This window comes from Carassius carassius, chromosome 3 (genome assembly GCF_963082965.1).
Source record: "Carassius carassius chromosome 3, fCarCar2.1, whole genome shotgun sequence".
NCBI lineage: Eukaryota > Metazoa > Chordata > Actinopteri > Cypriniformes > Cyprinidae > Carassius > Carassius carassius.
The window spans coordinates 9,815,913-9,838,367 of NC_081757.1; the positions used below are offsets into that span (position 1 = coordinate 9,815,913).

Here is a 22,455-nt window from a genome sequence, read left to right on the forward strand (position 1 = left end):
AATTAGAAGACTTTTATTTTGAAACTCAAAACAACTTCCTCATGTAAACGTCATATCAAAAAAAGCAAAGAAACAAGTGTATAACTTTAGTTTAAAACAAATAAAGCATGGCATATTCTCAAGGTCAGTAGCAGCATTCAATTAAAAGACAGCTTTTACAAACGTTTGTGCCCACTAATAAAAATATTTTTAAAAAATCGTCTTTGTACACTTCAAACCGGAAACAGTATTTCGTCACTTTGGCGCGAGAAGTGTTTTCCCACCGCGACTTTCATTACGTTGTTATTAATCATCCGTTGTTTTTATAAACGTAGCGTGTTTGTTGTAAATATAGATCAAGAAACAGAAAGCTTAAGCGTTATCACGTTGTGTTGTTCAATTGAATGTTGTTGATGACTCCTCGTTTGATCTGTTATTGTTAAGTTTAGGAATCAAGAAAGCCATCTCCAAAACCGCAGAGTTGTTTATTTTCCGGACGGACAGGACAATGAAAACAGCGAATAACACTATGAACGAAGGTGGGTCTGCGCAGTGTAGCTTGTAATAAACTAATATTAAAACGACAGTTACCTGATCTGCTTCATTGTGGTAACTTCCTCATGTTGTCTTTAGACGTGAGGGGCTTTCTGTGCAGATTTATTCCAGTTCATGTGTTTACTTCGGAACGCACGTCTAACTATAGATGTGATAACCAGAGCTTTAAATATAGAGTCAGTGTTTGAATGTCTGTATGGGTAGTTAATTTGACATTTTCAGCACTGAAATGCCGAAATATAAATCCATATTAAAAATGACATTATTTTAATGTCAATTTTTGCTCTCTCTCTCTCTGTGTATATAAAGTTAATTTGATGATAATGAATAATGATAATAATGAGTTTCAGTACATTTTGCTTGTTATAATTGCTTAAGATATTTTCTTTTATTTTTTTCCAACAGATGCACCTCTACCCCTGTCAGCTCTGCAGCTTATCGCTCCACCTTTACGCCTAATGTCTGCAGCCATGTGGAAGGTGATGCTGCAGAGGGATGCAGTGCATTATGGAAAGCTGGAGGAGACCATAACATCACTCTGTGAGACTGTACCTGGGCTGCTTCATTACAGACATCAGGCCAGGCTGACAATGGGTTTGCGGGCACTGGTGAGATTGCTGAAAAGTACTATGTCACATAAAAAATTAAACTCCCAGCGGTCTTCTTTTATGCTGCCATACTTTAAGTATCCTTTGGTCATATATTGAAACTTTGTTGTTTTCAAAGATTTATTTGACTTTTTTTTTTATAGTCTGTAAATAGTAAAAATATTTCTTTGCTTTTTATCCTGCTAACCTAAGATGATCTTGGAAGAGCTTCGTCAGTCAGATCCTCCTGATGCTCAACTTATCCTCCAGGAGCTGCACAAGCTGCAAGATTCCTCCATTCCCATCGGAAAGGTGAGTTTGGCCCTGACACTGGTGCAGAGTCTTGTTTGTCTCATAATATTTTGATAGTTTTATTCTCATCTAGCTTCTTTAGAAGTTAAAATAGTGTTCTTGCATATAATTTCACAAGAGTTACATGCACCACAAGGATTGTACCTTCTTTTATCCTCAGAGGAAGGATCAAAAGGTGGAAGAAGCTAAACGCAACTTCCAGACCCTGGTGAACTCTCTCTTGAAGAATGCAACGGCCAGAAAACAGTTCTTCAAGGTTTTTTTTTTTTTTTTTACTTTCTATAAACATCTTAGATATGAAGGCAATGACAGAAGGCACTTCTAAATTATCTGCCACTGTTTGGCTAAATTTGGTACATGCCTAAAAATCTTCCAATTAATGCAAAATTGTATTAATGCCAACTGATATGGTTTTATCTTTGAGTTCAGGAGGAATTCCATCTTCACTATGGAGGAAACTATGTGGCCAGTCTAGAAAAGCTATTGTGGGAGTTTCTAATTCGACTGGATAAACTATTACCCATTCCAGATCTTGCTCAGGTATAATTAATAATAAATTCAGTTCAATTATATATATAAATTTTTTTTCATTGTTTATAATCGTTTTCTTTGTTTGTTGTTGTAATTTTAAGCTTCTGTTCGTGTCATGAAAATAACCTTTGGTGCTATCATGTCATATAATAAAGGAGAGAAAAAAAATACATGTGAATAATATTATATTTAATTTTTTTCTGAAAATTTTACATTTTAAGCCTTTATTATTGGTAAAATTGTCTAAAATATTTAGGAAGAAGGAAACACTTTCATGCACACTGCTGAAATATTAAAACAATGTTACATGTGAACTTTATTTTTGCAACATGTAGTTAATGTTAAATAAAAAAAGATTTTCAAGTTTGAGTTCCAAGTATCGTACTTTACCCACAATATTTGCTTAAAAATTACCAAAGTAAAAAAGTTAAATGCCTGAATAAAATATTGAGGTGTGCACATGCTGACTAGTGCCCTGCTCGGTCAAATGCTGATTGCAAGGGCTAATACTGCCATTTGGTTTAAGGACCACTGTTTTGTTTATGCTTACCATTTTGTATTGTGATGTATTATTCAGACAGTCTCATGGCTCAGTGGTGCCCCTGCTGTTCTGGAGGAGTGTGCACGCTCTGCATCACAGCCCCAGCTCCTCAGGACTCTGCTGCAGCATGAAAGATGTCTCGGACACCTCGGCACAGGTGAGTCTGGGAGATTGAATGATCAAGTAATTGCTGGAAGCACAAGACTAAATTCTTTCCTATTATGTCACTAAGCATTTGTTTTGTCATCCTCTGTTTTCTTTACTTCTCTCTGTTTCAGCATCTCTTCAGTCGTCTACTGGTGACGCGATCCTCTCTTCCCTTTCCCTCCCTCTTTCGGGTAGAGTGCTGCAAACCATCCAGTCAGAATCCACTCGCATATCCAGCATGATCACAAATCCCACCCCGTCAGCACCCAGAACCACTCGCAGAACAGCGAAGGAAACCCAGTCACAGGTTGCACCTGTGATTGCGTCCATTTCCAATGATGCTCTCCAAAAAAACAATGAGAAGGTGGCAAGTTCAGGACAAGAAGTTGAAACCATTACTGAGCTATCTAGAACTACCAGAAGCAAACAAATCATCAGATCATGCTCTAATAAAGAGATTTTGGAGAAGGATCCAGAAAAGGAGTATTTTGTGGGAAATATGTCGGTCACAGTGATCACTCAGTCATCTGGCAGCGAAGTAGATGAAGAAGAGGAGGAGGGCAGCAAAGAAGAAATAAACCGTAAGAAGGGGAGTAGTGAGAGAGCAAACGACCCACCCAAAAAGATTGAAATTAAGAACCGAAATGGAAAAAGAGGGCAAGATGATACGAGAAAATATTCCACTAGGAGAAGCTCTGAGGACATCGAGTCACAGCAAGAAGCAGAAATGAGTGCTCTCCTCATTTCCTGCATGAAGCGCCAGCTGAGAGTTGTCATTCCCAGATTAAACTACAACGATCTTCCTGTCTGCCCGAATCATTTATCTTCTGATGAGAAGGAAAACACGAAGTCTCCAAGCAAGACTGCTTCAAAAGACCATGTGGGAAACAGCAACTCTGTGACGCGCAAGAGGAAATTTATTGATATGAGTTCAACGCCAACACCGGAGAAACACATGACTTTATCTGTCAATAGACCGTAAGAACATGATTTCAATTTACTTTAATATTATAATCATTTGAAACCATTAAGATTTTGTTAAGCTTTATCTGAATTTCTTATTCCTTAAGAACTTCTACTTGCTCTCCGTGTATTCCCCTTGTTCTGCATCTTCCAGTCGGTAGTCCAGGTAAGTAAATAAAATAATTTTTTACAAAAATTGGGGCTTTTATATGCCAGAGGTGTAACTTTTAGTTTTTCGTTTATTTTAGATTCCCCGTCTCCCTCAGTTAAATCATCAGATGACATCATTGGTGATTCTGATGATGAGAGAACAGACAGTGTCAAGAGAAAGGTTTGTAACTGCATCTACATGATTCAGACAACCAAACAAAAGTGTTCCGCTATGTAGAACCAGCAACTAGAGTGTAGATTTAATCTAATTCAGCCTGTAGAGCTTCTCAAGAGTATTTGCACAAGATTTACAGCAAGTTCTTGTGGCCACATACACATTAGCTAAATATAGTTTTTACTCTACTTGTGTCCTCTACTAACAGAGAACTTTGGTAGTTATGCTTAAGTCCATGTTAGTGTCACTCAGGACCAAACTGAGCAAGTAGTTATTAATGCAGTGACTTCGCTCCCACTGAAAGCGAGTCTACAATGTGTGTCTCTGTTCTCCAGGAGTGGTGTTAGCAAATCACAGAGAAGGAGGTACGTGTCTTTCTTTATACAAATCTGTCTCTGCACCTTAGTTGCTTTCACCAGCCCTGTGGTAGATTACAGAGAACTGTTTATGTATTATAAACTAAACTTTATAACTAGAGATGGGAATTGATAAGAATTTAACGATTCCGATTCCATTATGGATATTGCTTATCAGTCCGATTCCTTATCGATTCTCTAATCGGTTCTCATTTGGTGAGGGAAGACACAGAACAAAGCACATATACACAAAGTAGCTAGAGGTGCACGAGAGATACTTGCTGCAGCCTCCGAGCCAGCAAGACTCTGTACGTTATCATCATCATCATCATCATCTAAATTTGATGGACAATGAAAATGGAGATTATCCGAATAGTAAACGTTGACACAATGAAATGGTGCTCACAAGTTGCCTGGAGACAAGTTACCTTCTGCATTAATAACAGATGGCATCCTGTTAGCTCCGCTGCTGCTTGACTCACTTGTTGTGTCGTTTAGTAGTGTATCAAATACGTGACAGTCCTGCAAATGAATCGCATGCTGTGTGGCCAAATGTTTCTGCATATTGGAGGTAGCCCCCCCCCCCCCCCTTTGACGAAATGGAACTTTTACAACTGTTGCAAGTGACTGTATTGTCATCTTTTCGCGTGAAATATATCCAAACTTTAGAGTGCTTCTGCCTCGATGCCATGTTTGCTGCGTTTTTAACCAAAACAATGCAGCGCGTGTGTGATGTCATCACACATTTGCAACGAGAGGAAACAATAGGCTGAATTGTTAAGCAGGCAAGCAAACGGTTCCAAGGAATTGATTCACTGGGCATCAGTTTTGAAGAAGAACCGGTTCCCGGTTCCCATCCCTATTTATAACCAAGCTAATATCACAGCTACAGCAAGTACACAAACATTTTATTTAGGGGATTCACTTGCGCATGTTAATGTGCTTTCAGCCTGAAAATTTTGCTGTGTGTATGTGGCCCTATTTAGTGTTTAAACCAATCATGTATGTTCTATTAGAACAGCATAATCCATATTCCATAAAATTGACATTGCACAAGGCTATTGCATTATTTGATTGCTGAACAATATGTAAATGAAAATTTATCAAAATGGCCTTTAAGATATATATATTGTCCAAATTCTTGATTCTAGGGTTAGGTTTATAATATGTGGCTGAACTGTGAATCTGACTTTCTTGAAATGTCCTGTCAGGTGTTCAGTCAGCAGTATTGCAAAACAAAGAATGGTACGTATGTGCCCACACTTCGGGAATTCTGGAATCCTGTGTTTTGTTCCAATATGTCTCCTGGAAGCAGACATTGATGCACTTTCGGAACATCATTCTTGCTTAAAGACTTTGATTCTGCAGTGTTTGCTGTTATAGATAATGCATGTATTAATCAGAAGTCTTAGAATTTATATATATAAAAAACAAGGTCTCTGCCATGTAGTACATTTGCAACCAAGGAAACCTACCTGCTTTTACGAAGTGCGCATTAATAATTATAATCACTTATATTCGTTTTATTTATCTGTATCATGTTGTATTATGTTGTTGTTACATGTCGTATTTAAATAAAGAATTGTGCTTACTGCTATATGTATTTGCTCTTTTTTTTTTTTTTGGAAATGTATCATCTTGAATAACGTGCCCTCAATCAGAGAAAACTTGGAAACATCTTAAGTCATGTAAGTTTCTATTAATTAAAATTAGTTAAAACATTTGTGCTAAAATTAGTGTAAACATTTGTATCATTAAAATCTAAAAATAGTAATACCAGTATTCCAAAATGACTGGAAAAGCCAGTTTACTGGTTGAAAGGTGTGGAAAAGTATACATCAAAAGATTAAATGAATGTGATTTAAAATCTGCAAAAAATCATTTTATTAAATTTTAAACGTTTGTAAATGTGTTATGAATTTCTACACCAGCTGTTACAGCTGCGTTAGGTCACTGAATCAGAAGGTTTCTGTCTGATGTACAAGTACATGATTACTGTTACTGCCTCCATGCCGCTCCTCTTACAGTCTGCAGTTCATGCCTCCCGTTACAGTGATGGTTTCTCCGGTGATGTATGAGGCTTCCTCTGAGCACAGGAAGGCAATCACACCACCTATATCCTCTGGCTGTCCAAGTCTAAGAGATCAAGACATTACATAAGAATCAGGTTTCTCTCACCAGAAAGCAACAAATGAAAGCTTATGAAAAGAAAGGAATAGCTTGTGGACAATTATTGCAATGCTACCTTACAGGTAATGGGAATGACATTTAATAATAAAATCATACACTTTACCTATTAAAAAATAAAAAAGCATAATAATGTAATATTTTTTGTGATGCGTAATGCTATTGGCACAATTTATTTTCGTGCTCATGCAATTCTAGATATGAAGCTCCTCTACTATTAGTTTAAAAGCTATTTCATTCCTTGTCTTTACAGCAACTGTACAAACCTTTTTATGCTCGTCTGTTTCAAGAACTCTTCTAGCACACTCTCATTTTCCCATAGCTACAAAAGAACAGAAGCAAAGGGTCATACAGATAAACTTTGTAAAGCCCATAATTTGTGATATAAATTAAAATTAAACAAAGACGAGTTTCCAAGAAGCTCGGAAAATGAAAGCCGTCAAAAATGTGTAGGAAATCCTTACAGCAGCACTAAAACGTGTCTTGATGATGCCAGGGGCGACACAGTTGATCCGGATGTTACTTTGGGCGAGATCAGGAGCCAGCGCTTGAGTTAAACCCAGCAGGGCCGTCTTACTCACACTATAGGGGCCCAGACCCTAGGAGTCAAAGAGTGACAGCAAGGTGATCCATCAACTATTGCTGAATGAAAAACAGCCGATAAAGTTAAACCCAATTAAAGAAACCACTTTAGTGCTATCACTTCATTTTGACAGGGTGTGTTGCATGATTACATTTTACATAAGAGCAAGTAAACACCATACTTGCATTGGCTGGTACCCTGCGACTGAAGACACAATCACAACTGACCCACCCCTGGAAATGAAAAAGTCCTTAGTTAGGCTCAGATATGAAGGTTATTTATAAAAAATATATATAGACCCAACCCCCACCCTTGATTTCTCACCCTCTTTTCTCCATGTGAGGCACAACCAGTTTGGTTAGAAGGAAAGAAGCCTTCACATTCACTCCAAGTATCTGTGATAGACATAAAGCAAAAATCAATACTGATAGACATTCACCCCATAGAAAAAAAGTTAATTAAGGCTAATATCTTTGTCATACTTTGTCCCAGACTTCCTCTGTAGAATCTAATATGTTCCCAAAAAATGGGTTCACCGCTGCATTAGACACCAGTATGTCCACACCGCCACACTGTTCAATTGTCTGCAACAACAAAGTACATAACAGCATTTTAAAATCAAATTTCTACAAAATATAACCTACAATATATGATACATTAGCAAGTTTGTACAGACTTTTGGGCTACTCATAACATTTGTGTATATTCCCCAGTATGATTCTCAAAATACTTACTAAAAAGAGTGATAAAGAAACTCCTCACCATGTTAACGAGCTTGTCTCTATCTTCTGTTTTCCCTACATTGCATGTGGTGCCTATTACTTTGATATCTTTGCTGCGCAAGAGGGACACAGCCTTGTCAACGTTGGCCTGACGTCGACTGCTCACAACCACATATGCTCCCCTCTGACCCAAAGCCTCCGCAGCCGCGAGCCCGATCCTGAGAAGATCAGTGAGTACAAGGGTGTGTCAGCATTATATTTAGGATGCATGTTGACTTATTTACATATGTTTTAGCATTGACAGCTACACACCCTTATATATCAAAGATGTGCAACTAAAGAGCAGTTGGACAAGAATGGAAATAAAGCATCATACCCATCTGTGGATGCAGTTACTATAGCAACTTTTCCTGACAAATTCTGTGGTATGTGATGGGACATCATTCTTCTGCCAGCAACAGGATTTGACCAAAGGCACCTGGTAACAGCCTTCAACATTGTCTTGAGAAAAACAGAAGGAGAGTCTGCATAATTTCTAAGTGGGTTAAAGGTCATCTTGGGAACACAGTTACACAGTATAGTTTTACCGTTAACATTAATTATATTTCTTGACAAGCATTTCAAGTAAAAAAGTGTTTATGTGAGGTACTTCAAACACCATCAAGTTATCCTGCTTAAATGTTACTTAAACAGAACTAACGTTAACTGCACAACAACGCATTTATTATTGAAGTGAGACAAGAGCGAATCGTGTTATTTTAAACCTTGATAAACTGATGAGATTAATATAATTGTTAAATATATCTTAAGAAGAAATACAGCTTTACCTACGAGCAGAGAAGGCCTGCTGTTCTGGTGGCACTTTGCAAGTAATAAAGATCAACGTCTCTCGGACGTCATTACCGTAGAAATATTATAAACTGGTAGATTGTGTTTTATGGGTCTGAGAAAGGGCGGTGATAAACGGTCCGGAAGTCGTCTCTTATTGGACTGGAAATACACTTCTGAATAAGATTTATCCTATTGCAGTTCATTCTTGATTTTATATGCAATTTGATGGATACTAATGTTTTTCTGGTGTCATTAATCAGGTGTAAACTATTGCACAAACCGCCAAGAAGGAAGTAGAGAGTAGATTCGAATTTTGCTTGGTTCCTGTAACGTTCTACAACGCTGGTGAGAACTGACCAATCACAGATCAGTGCGATTACCGGAAGCTTGACTGGATATTTTTAAATATGATTTCGTATAGATTTATGGGCCATATTTTTATTTTTTTATGTCGGGTATTAAGATTTGGAATTAAATGATTTAATGTTTTACATTTTAGTGTACAAATGTACCCCCCAAAAATGTAATGCCGTTCAGTGGAGGAATCAACTCTCTGATCCATCTGAGCCCTCACGCGCCCTCTGGAGGAAGATGCTAGTCTCAAGGAATATTAATTTATTTATTTATTAAAATTAATCAACCACTCATTCTTAAAAATCCACCTAATATATTATTTAAGTATTTTATTGTGCTGTTTTTGCATTTAATTTGATTATTGCAGTGGTGCTTTTAGTAAAAATAGGATATGGTTGGAGCTGAACAGAAAAGTGCAGTCTTTCCTGATCACTTGCACTTTGTGAGGTCAACAAATATTTAAACAGCACTATCAGAAACCTTGGCAGCGACCCTGTCCTTTTGTTCTGTAACAAAGCTTTGTGTTTGTTCAGTGCAGTTCCTGTTGTTCAAGGTGTGTTACGCTTGTTTTCAGTATAAATCGTAAATCTAAAGCATAAGAAAGAAACTTTGTTACGGCCCATAAGATACCACTTGTGTGGAACCTATCTCAGATAATATGACATTTATTATGCCAAACATTTTCAGTCTAGATAATGTAAATACCATTAATTGGCTTTATGGCTTTTATGGGCATTTTTAATTAAGACACAAAAAACTCAAGTTCATTCTTATTTAATTTCTGCTGTTGTTTTTGTTTTGTCTAGCTATAGCTAATGTTTTTAAACAGTATAACCCAGCGTATTGTTGAATTAGAGCATGTATATTAACGCAGAGCAACTGAAAGTAAATTAATCATTAATAAACTATGTCTTTTACACTGAACAATATAAATGTGACTTAAAAAAAACTCATCACAAAGGCTTTTCATGGTTAGTATGTATTTTATCATACTATTCCTTTAGAGATGTTATTTTTTATTTGAAAGTATATTGAATTCCAGCTTGTGCATATCACACTGAAAATAAATTATAATAATTGTTTTATACTATTTTCTTAGTATAATATATATATATATATATATATATATATATATATATATATATATATATATATTAAAATAATATACAGTTTGTTTTAAAGTAAGTGGTTGCAAACTACTTATTTTAGCTACATTTTAATAAACTTAGTTGAAAGTTAGTCAAATAAATTAGTTTATTTAAGTGTAGCTAAAATAAATTAATCACAACCTCTTACCTTAAAAACGATTAGTAAATTCAATAAATCATTATTTATTTATTTTTTTGCATTTGCCATTTTTTTTGGCTTTTCTCCGATCTGACAGAAACATCCTAAGAAATTTACAAGAGTAAATAACTAGTCTGTGTAGTTAGAAAGATATTTATACTTCTTTAATGTGTATTTGGTCAGAAGTTTACATTAGAGACAGCTGTAACCACAAGCAGCATTTGCAAATGTATCTAAAAACAAATGACAGACAGACAGACAGACAGATAGACAGATAGATAGATAGATAGATAGATAGATAGATAGATAGATAGATAGATAGATAGATAGATAGATAGATAGATAGATAGATAGATAGATAGATAGATAGATAGATAGATAGATAGATATAGTGAGTCCTCCACTAGAGGGCGTGAAGCGCTGTAGGAATCGTGCTGTGTTGGGCACAATGAGGGGGAGCGACCATATGCGCTCAACTGTAATTCAAAACCAAGAAGGCCAGGGCAGGGCGAAGCCTGGCGGAGCGAGACGTGTATCCCCAAAGAAAGAGAAGAAAAACAACAGCCGTGCATTGCAGTCTTTTGAGAAGATATGATTTGCGATGTTTGACTCCTACTTTTGTTTTTTCCAGATGGTTTTTCTAGACATGTGAAAGGTAAGACGAGCATTGCATATTTAGTTAACGTAGGCTATTATACTGGATGATCGCCGCTTGTTTGCGTCTTTGTGACTGAATTAAAATGCAACCCGTTTTTTGAAAGAACGTTATTTATATGCCTAATGCCCTTTGCACTGGTTTATCCGGAGAATTCGGGCTTTTCTTGTTTTCTTTATTTTATTTATTCATTTATTTATTCCTCTGTTTGTCTCACTGGGGTTCTACTGCATAAAATAAACCTTGAGATGTATTGGATGGAAAACGAAACGTGGCTTAGGACTGTGATTTTTTTTCTTCTGTTGCATCCTGGTGTGGTTTAATTTAGCAAAATTTCTTGAAATACGCTAGGTAGATATGATTATAATTTGCCATCTTTTTAATAAATACAAAAACATATATAGATGTTATCAAAGGGACAGTGTCCTAGCCTTTAGTAGGCGGCTGTGCCACAGCTACTGAAATGATTTTATGTTTCATTTCTTTAAACTGAAAAAAAATTATAAACAAGAAATAAACATAAAAAACGTCTTCACTTATGTTAACTAATAATTACTAAGTTTTAATAATCCTCTGTCCAGTAAGGGTGAGCAGATTTAAATACCACATTACAGCTGTACTTAAAAGTAACAGCCAAATTCCCCTGAAATAAGATCTTTTTTGGTGGAGCCCCACAGCTGGTCTGACTAGTTTAGCTGCTGCAGCTGACTGAGAGGGAACTCTGTATTACTAACACACTACTACTATACTATTAAGATTAATTTAAAATGCCTTTATTTTGATCCTCTAGGTTCAATATGTGCGGCAACTGACAGATGTGATGAAAATCACAGAATGCAAAGGACGACAATCATGGTTTTGAGAAATTAATCTTTTTGGATCATCGTATTTACCGCCACTGCACAGTTCAGGTTAATGGAAAACCAGATCTGCAAAACATGCAGATGAGTCACACAGTGCACATGTGAACAGGATACAGTTCCTGTGGTGAGCCCATGTGGAATTAACACATCCAAAAACTGCGGAGAACCAGCTTCAATCATGTCCCTCTCGGTAAGTGTGTGCAAGTCAGCACTGTAAAACACTCTCTGCTGTCCAGTCCTTAATATTCATATCCACTGCTAATATGGAGGAGGGGGAGCCGGGGCTCAGCTTGCCTCAGAGCACCATATCCCCTGGGGGGAATGAGAGAATGAAAGGGAAATTTAGAGGTAGAAAAAGAGATGACAAAAGGCCCTAAAACTGGGGGACAGATGTTGAGCCCCACCCCCACTAGTCTTCCTCATTATCATCAACTCAGCGCCTCTTTCCCTTAATCACTAATTCTCTCTCTCCCATAATCACAGACCTCTGCCCTTACTTATGCATTCTCTCTATCAATATTGATTTACCCATGAAGACAGAAGTGTGGTGTCCTGAATACAGAAGACCTTGAGGCAACCCATTAAATTCATAACGTCACTCACTCTTAACTGTACAGCTCATAAGCACTGCCCTTTTCAGAGGCATTTAAATGAGCAGTTCTTTTGTAGGCTTTATGTATGACAAGAATTTAGGTCAGCAATTAAATTGCTATGTACTGACCATCTTTTAAGCTTCTTAATCTAAGCCATATTTGTGTGTTCTTAAAATGCTTAAGCTATGAGACTTTGTTTTTTTTGGCGTTGGCCATGGCCTTCATTGTCCTTGTGTTGTTGTGATGATGTGGTAGTTCTGTTTGTTAAGTAAATGGGGAAACAAACTGTTTTGGTCACACAGGTTGATGAACCTGGTTGAAGTGGCCAGGTTAGATCCTCTATTTATTTCCTTTTTTGATTTCCCTTACTAAGACAATGCAGCTCAATGTTAGTTGAAGGCTCAAATAAATTCAGTTTAACTGAGTACATTGACTTTAAACAACAATTGAAATACATTGTTGCTAGCAGTCCAGTGAAATATATTGCTGTCCTAGCCCATTCCCATTGAAGGACTCAGTTAAAGCATGTCAGTCTCCCTTTTTTATTTATGCAGGACTTTATTATGTTTTGCTGCCTTTGTCGCATTTACATTTATATTCATGCATTTAACAGATGCTTTAATCCAAAGCCAATTACAGTAGAAGAACCTGAGCAATTCATCACAGATCCAGCAGTAGTCATAGAGTACAGTGCTAGGTTTATTAGAAAGCTAGACTAAAAAATAAGCTAGTCCAGAGGTAATTTATGTCTTTATAGGTTTTATTTAAAGCTTTGTTTAGTTTCTTCTCCTTTTCCTGATTAGTAGTTTTTTACTGTCTTGTAGACGGTGCTTGCAAAGGCACTTTTTGACAATGCTGCTGAAAGCCCAGAGGAGTTAGCGTTCCGCAAAGGTGATATCCTGATGGTTCTGGACCAGGAGCAGGATGGCGGACCAGGGTGGTGGCTTTGCTCCCTACATGGCCGCCAAGGAATTGCCCCCGCCAACCGTTTACGCCTCCTCAAAACTGCTCAGACTCCGGCTACATGCACAGGTACAGATCACAGACAAGCTCCTAGTGTGGACTCGGTCCGTCTATCGACTAGCCAGCAGGGCAGGGTAAATGGACTGAGCACTGAAGATCCAGATGGGGTGTATCTCTCACCACCCAGCGTAGCTGAAGGAGTGTACCAGAGCCCTGGGACTGCTCCTTCCCCAGCCAGGTCTGGAGAGCTGCGTCACTCTGATGGAGGAAGACCACGATCACATTCTAGTTCCGGAACTAGGCCTCGTCCGGACTGGGGGGATGTTGGTGTGGCGGCACGACCCCGCTCACCCTCACTTAGAGGACGGGGTGACGAGTCAGGGACCCTCTACCAGACTCCCACCTCACCTGCGCCAGTGGCAGCACAGCACAGATCACAAGGTGCACTGACATCTGATTCAGTGTACCTGACTCCAAGTGCTGTTCCCAGGTCTGCAGCTGAAACAGCAGGGGAGGCTAAGTATTTAAGTCCACGGGATGCAGGGGCTGGTAATTCTGAGGGATGCTACTTGGTGCCTAGACCAGCTGTCGCTGCGTTGACCAGTGAGAATTTATATCAGACTCCTACAAGTGGTGCCCCAGTGGCAGGACAGTGTGTATCGGGAATGACTTCAAGACTTACAGATGGGATGTTACCTAAAAGCAGCCCATCTTCTATAATTAGTCCTTCTCAGAGTAAGACTGGCCAGGATGCCCCAGGGATGTACCAAACCCCAACCCCACCTGGAGGTGCCATATCCAGGACCCCTCAATCTGACCGCAAACACCCTGCTGGAACTGTAGGAGTGTCTGGAGCCTCAACCCCAGGCCAGAATCTGAAGCAGACACCTCCCCCGGCCCGAGGATCCCAAAAGGGTGGTACTTCAACTCCTCCGGTTGGTCGAGGAAAACTGGCCCAGGGTGGCCTGAGAGAATCCCCTCTACTCGCCAGGGCAGGAAAGTTAGGAGTACCGGGGTCCCCAAATTTTGGTCGCAAACCGCCTCCTCCAGCACCCCCTGTTAGAAGTGTGACCAGGAAGGATTTACCTCAGTCTAACTTGGTTCCAATCACCCACCCTGTTCTCCAGGCCCACCCTGTACCCCCGCAGACAAACATGCTGGAAGAAGAGAGACAGGGAAGTAAAAATGGACACATGCAAGTGGATGAGATGAAGAAGAACAGTGAAACAGTGACCAAGAGAGAGAGTGCAAGTTCTCAGGATGAGGAGGTAAGATAAATGAGAACTTGATTGGAAAAAAGAAATAGGTTGCAGTTCCGCAGAAGACTGAGGTTTTTTCTCTGAGGAAATAATGGAGAGTATGCCATGTTTAATGATTATCCCTGTGTTCCTCAGGTGTATGATACACCTCCTACAAATAGGTGGCAGCGTCCAATTCCTGCAGTGCCTTCTGAGGAGGATGATGGGATCTATAACACCCCTCGTGCTGTACCTCTACACACCGACCATGGCTCAGAGGTAAGAAATCAAACACAAAAGGAAATGCAAGGCAGAATGTTGATCTTGCTCTCAGAGGTTGTCTACCTGAAAGAAAATCAGGCGAAAAGCACCATAGAATTATCCATACAATGTCTTTGGAAGGCATATGATAGATCTGTGTGAGGAACAGACCAGAACCTAAGTTTTTATTCGCTGAAAATCATGCCCCCTTTCATAGCTCTCATATCTCTTTTGGACTACCACACATTTAAAGTAGTACATTGAGGTTAATCGTGAGCCACTCAAGTACCAATGCTCATTAGTTTTGATTGGTATCAAATGCTAATGCAATGTGTCTTCACTACTGTTTCCAACAGTTTGGAGTATCTTATTGTTAGGCAAGGCTGCATTTATTTGATAAAAATATATAATCAAAACATTAACATTGTTGAATATCATTAAAGTTTAAATTAGTTGTCTTCCTTTTTAATGTATTTTAAATGTATAATTTATTCCTATGACACAAAGCTGAATTTTCAGCAGACAGTTTTGAATGGCACATGATCCCTCAGAAAGAAAAATTCTTAATTTCACTGTTCAGAATTCTTCGATGAATCGAAAGTTCAAAAGAATGTGTTTTTGAAATGAAATTGCTAAAAAAAAAAACCATCTACTTTTAAATATCAGAGGTTTTATACATTTACATACAATCTCCACATTTTCACATGATCTCTCCTTTGTTTTTACTCTTGTTGTTTTTCTTGTTCTCTGGTTCTCATTCTCACACTCCTCTCCTATTCCTTTGCTTTTTAAACCACACCTTTTTTCTGCTATGAGCTAATCGCATGTAACACTTTTCTCTTGTTCACACAAGTCACAGCAGTCTGTCGGGTTGGGCAGATCAGCCAGACCCATGTGGCTCTATTCAGCCCTCCACCCACAATCTTTCTCTCCCCTTTCCCTCTCTCATTTTCTTATTAATCCTCACTGAATCCTCAGTAATGGATTTTGGTGCTTGTGCAGAGAGAATCAACTGTAAATAAATGTAGCGGATGTATAATCATGTTTTCTAAGGTATTTTTGCTCTTAATCAATATATATTATTATTATTATTATTACTATTACTCAGTGTCAAAGTGGAACCTGCCACATGGCAAATTAGTCTTACTGATTCCGGCAGAGTTGACATATTTCACCCAAAATCCTGTAGTGTATGAAGAGCACAGACTTTTTAGCTTCAGACTGTATCAAGCTTGTTTCTTCTTCTTCTTCTTTCGGCTTTTCCCTTCAGGGGTCGCCACAGCGAATCATCTCTATCCACCTATCCCTATCTTCTGCATCCTCGACACTTTCACCCACTAGCTTCATATCCTCATTAATTCCATCTATATACCTCCTCTTTGGTCTTCCTCTTTGCCTCCTGCCTGGCAGCTCCATGTCCAACATTCTCCTTCCAATATACTCACTCTCCCTCCTCTGAACATGTCCAAACCATCTTAATCTGGCCTCCCTAACTTTGTCCCCCAAACGTCCAACATGAGCTGTCCCTCTGATGTACTCGTTCCTAATCCTGTCCAATCTTGTCACTCCCAAAGAGAAATCAAGCTTGTTTAATATTTTTAAATGATTATGAAACACGTGTTGTTTTTATTTGTCATGCATCTCCTAGCAACAAGTCACATTTAGGAATGAGTCTGTTGTGTTCGGAATTACTTGAAAGTTTAGTAGTGTGTGGTCCTCAGTTGTTTAGTGTATGATGCACAATTTTTTCAGTCTTAAATTGAACAGTAGCCGAGACTCCCACATAACAGTCATAAAAAAGCTTGATTCATGCTTTATGGAACAATTTGCACAGCTGAATGGAGTTATGGTTCCAAAATCTTTTGTAACGCTTTATGAATTAGTAAACAGTGAGTAACACTTTCATATCTTTCAGATTTATGATGTTCCCACTCTGGCCCTAAATTCCTCCTCTGACCATCAGCAGCAAACCTACAACATTCCAGGATCAGCTGCCGTGGCTGGAGATGCAGGGGATGAGGATGTGTACAGTGTTCCCAGTCTTCCTGGTTTACCCTTGGAGGCAAGCGAAATGCCGGGATTAACTGCAGAGACTGTGGGAAATGGACGTACCTATTCGATTTCCAGTCCTAGAAAGCAAGACTTAACCTCTGAAGATGTGTCTGAACCTGATGGAGGCATCTATGACATGCCTGCCCTCACTCTGGAAATCCCAACATGCCGTTTATCCGTGTCAAGCACCGGCTCCGGGGACATCCAGTGGAAAGCATCTCTTTTGGCTCTAGTCCAGTCTGCTCTGACCGCCACCTCTGTCGCCACCACCCCATCCCGAGACCTCGCCTCTGCATTGGCTGAGATCCTTTCTGTCTGGAAGGCTGGGCATGTTGGTGATATTCCTCCTGTTCTCCAGCAGACTTGGTCCCGTCTCTCTGACCTCCTTCCTGCCCTTTCAGTGTGTGGCACTGCCCCTCCAACCGACGGTCTGCTCACGATGGTCCGCTGTGCCCTTGAAGACTCCATCTCTCTTTTACAGAGTCAAGCACGACCTCGTTTACCTTCCCAGGAGTCTCTGTCCCGGAGACCTCTTCCTGCTTTGCCGGTGGCAGAGGTCAAACCGATCACAGGGGACATGGGATCACGGAAGGGCAGCTGGATCCAGGAACGACCGCTGCCTCCTCCGCCAGCCCCTGCCTTCCCTTTGGCCCCAGCACCCGTTTCTTTAGCCCCCACTGTGGGAAGAATGGAGGACGAGGACCAAGGGAATGAGTATGCAGGAATCGGCCTGACTCCTACACCACCACCGTCATATCCTGTAGGTGATAGTGTGGGATACGTCAAACTGCAGGTTAGACACCTGTTTTATAAAAAGATCGTGGAGTATGCATGTATATAATGCCGTAAACTAGAGCATTCAAACATAAAAAGAGTAAATGTTCATTACACTCTGATGTTATTGTGTCAGTTTTTATTTAACGATGAACACAAGTGTTTATCAGGCAGAAGCTTGAAGCATTGTACTTTTCAAACAAAAACATCAGTTACCGTAACAAAGTAACTTTCATGCCAACTTTATCTTTCTGTCGTGTTCATTACTTCTCTTTTCACTGTCTGTTCGTGTTTTGGTGCCTGTATTGGTCTTTGTTGAAACTTTTCTCTGGTCTGCAGTTCTCTTTTTGTGGACGTTTAGATTTTTGTTGCTCTGTTTTAGGGGAAGCCAGAGCCTCCACCAGACACCCATACAGAGCACAGTTCTTCACAGCTTATCACCACAACTGATAATAAAGTAAGTCTTTTAAACACTAGAAAAGCCATTGCAGAAAGAAAGTAACACCTAAATAGTATCTTAATCAGACACCATTGCTGACTGATTTGGATCAAACTTTGCAATCTCCTCAATTCACTACCATTTACAAGTTTGGTTCCAATAAGATAAAAAAAAGAAAAAAAGAATGAATACTTTTATTCAGCGAGGATACACTATATTAATAAAAAGTGACAGTAAATATTTACGTGTAAATTCTGTTCTTTTGAACTTTCTATACATCAAAGGATCCAGAAATACATTTATCTCAATTTACACAAAAAATAAAAAGAAGCACAGCTGTTTTAACATTGATAATAATAATAAATGTTACTAGAGCACCAGAGCAGCATATCAGAATGATTTCTGAAGGGTCATGTGACACTGGAGTAATGGCTGCTATAGATTCAGCTTTGCAATCACAGGAAAAAACTAAATTTTAAAATATATTAAAATAGGAAAGAGTTGTTTTAAATTCTATTACTTTAATGTTTGATTGGATTTTTAATCAAATAAATTCAGACTTACTGAGCAAGAAACTACCTAAAAACATTTTAATTTTAAATTCTACATACTTAAATGTATGTATTTTTGATCTGTACTCACAGTTTTTTCTTAACATGTTCAGTGATATAAAAATGACAATATTTGAACTATAAACATGTACATTCAAGACATATTTTCTTCATTTTGTAGGAATTCAACTCAAAACAGAGCTCATTCATTAAGTCATAGTTAAACTATTCCAAATGACAAACTCAGCCTAATTAAACTTTAAGTATAACATACTGAAATGCCAGATTTGCAGCTATGCTGTAGGCTTCTAATTACGCAATTTTAGGCATTTTCAAGGAGGTTAGGGTCTATGTCATTTGTGCATTTGTAGGAATAACTTCTACTTATGTTTCTTTCCAGATGAATCCATCACCTCAAGTCTCTCTGTCTCTAGAGGATTCAGAGCTACTCTCTTTCTACTCCTCCCAAAGTCTCTCTCATCTCTCTTGCCTGGCCGATGCAATGGATTCTCTGTTCACAAGTGTCCAAGGGAACCAACCACCCCGAGTCTTCGTTTCCAGGGGGAAAAGTCTCATTGTAACCGCACACAAACTTGTCTTTATTGGGGATACACTTGCACGGCTACTCAGCTCTTCAGACCTCAGAGCAAAGGTTAGAACATAGATACTCTGGTTAGAAATGTTATTTCACAAATTCTTGATTACCAGTAAATGAACTTAATGATTCACGCCACAACAAATCAAATTTTGAGTCACGGTTGCTAACCCATGGGCAATAGTCAGCATGAGCAGTCTGGGAAGTGGACAGCGTTTGGTAAACATGTTGACGGCTCAGTTTCCAGCGATGATAAGCAGGTGACATTATTTAAACACATTCACACACAGACACTGTTTGTCTCCTCAGGTCACCACCTCCAGTGGACGCCTCTGCCAAGCTCTGAAGGCTGTTGTTGTGGCAACTAAGGGTGCAGCCCAGAATTATCCTTCGGTCCCTGCTACGCAAGAAATGGTGGACAGGGTAGCTGATCTATCCCAGCATGCAGCTGGCTTCTCTGGGCTTTTGCAGCGATTAGCTGAGATATCTTGATGTTATTTGTGGGCGGTTTAACCTTGTTTTCTCAGTGGAATGCCTTATTATTACCATTTTTGAAGATTCATCAGAAGTGTGTCACTGCTTGTGTTAGTTCAACAGTGATAAAATGATCAAACAGTTGGTGAGTATATGTTGGAGTGTATCTGCTTGCCTGTGTTGGTTTTTACACTTTATACTGCTCCTTATATCTTTCTTTTCCTTTTTTCGTGGTGCCAAGCACACTTATAGGTTTTGATAACTTATTGATGGATGTTTTGTTTGAAGATGTTTGTAACCTCAGGCACATTTTAATAGCTTTATTTTGTCCCCTTAACCATATTGACGTCCATGAGGTAAAGGTGATCTTCTGTATTTAAGGCTGCTCTTGTAACCTGGTCTAATTATTCAGTTGGTTTGTAAATGTGAAGTGGCCTTGGTGTTATAGAGATTGAAGTGACTAATTTGACAGCCCACAAGGTTTCAGATGTTCTGCGCATGTAACCAAACAGATAAAGCTAATCTAGTTTCAAATGTTAAACAAGAAGGAATGCTCGATTATTTAAACAGACATGAAGAAAACGGTACTTTTTGAATGAGTAAGACAACAATTTATTGAATTTTGGGAGAGCATTTCCCATAATGCTGATTCAGAGATAAACCTGTCTGTCAGGTTCATTCAGCGTCTTGCTTTCACACTCTTTGTTTCACTCATTTATCTTTTCTTCCCATATTTCTCACACCTTCACAGTCGGTTTGTTCACATGCTCACAAAGGCAGCTTAACGGTGAAGCAGTTTGGGCAACAACTCTTGCACAATAAATATCATACAGGGTTTTTGTTTTTAAACAGGCTATGCAGCATTTCTGAAAACGGCAATATATATCTAGTAGCTTCCATAGTGGCAGTCGAAATGCTGGTGCTTACAGTATCTTGTACTCAAACAGGCTTGGGTCTAATCAGACTGAGTTTGTGTATCTTACCCATTGAACAGTGCTCAGACATGTTAAAACATGCACCTGTTTCCCTCCTGTCTTGAAAAATCATGTCGGTGTCATAAATGTATCGTAATGTTTACAAGACACCCTCATATTCTGAATCTCAGCCCACTCCTCCATCTGTTAATTCCACCATCCGCTCACTTTTTATGACTCCTTCCGCCATATTTTTCTGTAAATACCCACATCTCCTTTTTATATACAGGATTTACATGTTGGCCACCGGTACGATGCTATCAGTGTTATTCTTGCTGTTCGACTTTGGTTCGGTTTACATCTTTACACTTACTGGCTCTTGCGATTGAATAATTCAGCCATAAAAAAATGTCAGTTTAAATCTCAAGGAGCCTTTCCTTTATTACTGCCTTTTTGGAAAAAAAAAGTGGCCTTTTTAGTTTTTACCTATTTTGTCAGTCCTATCACAATAGATAAAGTGGATTATAAAGTGGTTCAAAAGTGCTGAGAAGTCCAGTCAAGTGAATTGAATTCGGAGCTGATGTAGAGTTTTCCTCTGGTGTTGGTGTGTTAGTTGACTCGAAGTGCCATCAGGTGGACTTTTTCAGTATTACTACACAAACGACTTGGATAAGTAAAGAAACAAATACAACACCTCAACAGGTACTTCAGAGTATACTTCTGGTAGACAGACAGGCATCATATTTTATGCTTTTGAATGAGCTATCATGTCCCTCTGTAAAAAAATAACTATGTATATGTAAACATTTCAATTATAGAAGTCCTCAAGCAAGCGTTCCTCTCAAAAGACTCATTTATCTTAAGTTCTTAAATTAAGTGCTTATAGTAATGCTTAGATTTGATGGCCCTATATAGTTATATTTATTTGATTTTGTTAAATGTCTGCATGGCTTTAAGTTGCTTATTAAAGAAATATATGCACACATAACCAGGGATGTTTCACGCGACTTTGCATTAATAATTCAAAGTTTGCTTTAAGAATGTGATGTTTCTTTTCATTTGGTACCAGAATGTATTTTTGACATGCATATTTTGTGCTTCTTCACATTATGTCGATGTTCATTTTGACGTTTTGTTTGTAGGACACACTCCACAGGTACTTTGCATTTAGGGAGTCTTTGGTACTTGTCAAATGTTGAGATTCTTCAAAATACATTTTTGTTACTGAACAAAGTTGTGGTTATTTCAGTTGTTTTGTCCTGTGTCACATTTTTCTTGTTTAAAATGAGACCATGGACCACCAAACCAGTCTTAATGGTCAAATTTCTCTCTCTCTCTCTTTTTTTAAATGAGATTTATACATTATAAACAAGCTTGTTAGGAGAGGACAATATTTGGCTGAGATACAACAATTTGAATATCTGGAATCTGAGGGAGCAAAAAAAAAAAAAAAAAATCTAAATATTGAGAAAATCGCCTTTAAAGTTGTCCTAATGAAGTTCTTAGCAATGCATATTCCTAATCAACAATTAAGTTTGGATATATTTATGGTAGAAACTTTACAAAATATCTTCACTGAACATGATCTTAATATCCCAATGATTTTTATGATTACAATAAAAATCTATAATGTTGAACCATGCAATGTATTGTTGGCTATTGCTACAAATATACTTGAGGTTCTTGTGGCTGGTTTTGTGGTCAAAGGTCACAATTGTGTTTGCTTGATTATGTTTCAGTGATAATTAGCCTTTCCTGGTCTAACTAGTTCAACAGTCGAGGTTTAGCTTGTGAACAGACTGGATTCCAAGTTTAATCAGGTG

The 22,455-nt window shown here is 38.6% G+C and overlaps 3 protein-coding genes across 5 annotated transcripts; 2 read left to right on the plus strand and 1 right to left on the minus strand.

Moving 5' to 3' along the window:
• Nucleotides 1–227: 227 nt before the first annotated feature.
• On the plus strand, nt 228–5,891 carry tinf2 (TERF1 (TRF1)-interacting nuclear factor 2). Of its 2 annotated transcripts, XM_059528044.1 has the most exons (11): nt 228–518; nt 940–1,142; nt 1,335–1,433; nt 1,594–1,689; nt 1,863–1,973; nt 2,542–2,662; nt 2,784–3,630; nt 3,723–3,781; nt 3,864–3,946; nt 4,276–4,305; nt 5,508–5,891. In XM_059528044.1, exons 1-10 carry the CDS (start codon nt 488–490, stop codon nt 4,285–4,287), a joined length of 1,662 nt encoding a protein of 553 aa, XP_059384027.1. In that variant the 5' UTR covers nt 228–487; the 3' UTR covers nt 4,288–4,305; nt 5,508–5,891. The 2 variants fall into 2 exon arrangements, with proteins under 2 accessions (XP_059384027.1, XP_059384018.1); XM_059528035.1 differs by lacking the exon at nt 4,276–4,305.
• A 278-nt stretch (nt 5,892–6,169) lies between these two features.
• Nucleotides 6,170–8,771, minus strand: dhrs4 (dehydrogenase/reductase (SDR family) member 4). Its single transcript, XM_059528057.1, has 9 exons — nt 8,616–8,771; nt 8,165–8,289; nt 7,829–8,006; nt 7,549–7,650; nt 7,391–7,461; nt 7,248–7,299; nt 6,948–7,082; nt 6,750–6,805; nt 6,170–6,432 (listed from the first exon to the last, which is right to left on the minus strand). The coding sequence occupies exons 2-9, from the start codon at nt 8,284–8,286 to the stop codon at nt 6,318–6,320; spliced, it is 831 nt and encodes a 276-aa protein (XP_059384040.1). The 5' UTR covers nt 8,287–8,289; nt 8,616–8,771; the 3' UTR covers nt 6,170–6,317.
• Nucleotides 8,772–10,732: 1,961 nt separating this feature from the next.
• Nucleotides 10,733–21,865, plus strand: efs (embryonal Fyn-associated substrate). 2 transcript variants are annotated; one of them, XM_059528070.1, is made up of 8 exons: nt 10,733–10,915; nt 11,706–11,968; nt 13,196–14,602; nt 14,729–14,851; nt 16,749–17,678; nt 18,042–18,116; nt 19,050–19,301; nt 19,554–21,865. In XM_059528070.1, the coding sequence occupies exons 2-8, from the start codon at nt 11,957–11,959 to the stop codon at nt 19,734–19,736; spliced, it is 2,982 nt and encodes a 993-aa protein (XP_059384053.1). In that variant the 5' UTR covers nt 10,733–10,915; nt 11,706–11,956; the 3' UTR covers nt 19,737–21,865. The 2 variants fall into 2 exon arrangements, with proteins under 2 accessions (XP_059384053.1, XP_059384061.1); XM_059528078.1 differs by having other exon boundaries at nt 16,749–17,645.
• Nucleotides 21,866–22,455: the final 590 nt, after the last annotated feature.

Bases quoted from the DNA above. Each gene is read 5' to 3' on its own strand.
- tinf2 (XM_059528035.1), top strand. From the start codon at position 488: ATGAAAACAGCGAATAACACTATGAACGAAG. The intron at 1,434-1,593 runs GTGAGTTTGGCC...TTTTATCCTCAG, and splicing joins CCTCCATTCCCATCGGAAAG to AGGAAGGATCAAAAGGTGGA. The intron at 3,947-5,507 runs GTTTGTAACTGC...ATGTCCTGTCAG, and splicing joins CAGACAGTGTCAAGAGAAAG to GTGTTCAGTCAGCAGTATTG.
- dhrs4 (XM_059528057.1), bottom strand. From the start codon at position 8,286: ATGTTGAAGGCTGTTACCAGGTGCCTTTGGTCAAATCCTGTTGCTGGC. The intron at 7,300-7,390 runs GTGAGAAATCAA...TTTCATTTCCAG, and splicing joins CCTCACATGGAGAAAAGAGG to GGGTGGGTCAGTTGTGATTG. The intron at 7,083-7,247 runs GTATGGTGTTTA...TTTGACTCCTAG, and splicing joins CAGGGTACCAGCCAATGCAA to GGTCTGGGCCCCTATAGTGT.
- efs (XM_059528070.1), top strand. The intron at 14,852-16,748 runs GTAAGAAATCAA...CATATCTTTCAG, and splicing joins ACACCGACCATGGCTCAGAG to ATTTATGATGTTCCCACTCT. The intron at 19,302-19,553 runs GTTAGAACATAG...TTGTCTCCTCAG, and splicing joins CTTCAGACCTCAGAGCAAAG to GTCACCACCTCCAGTGGACG.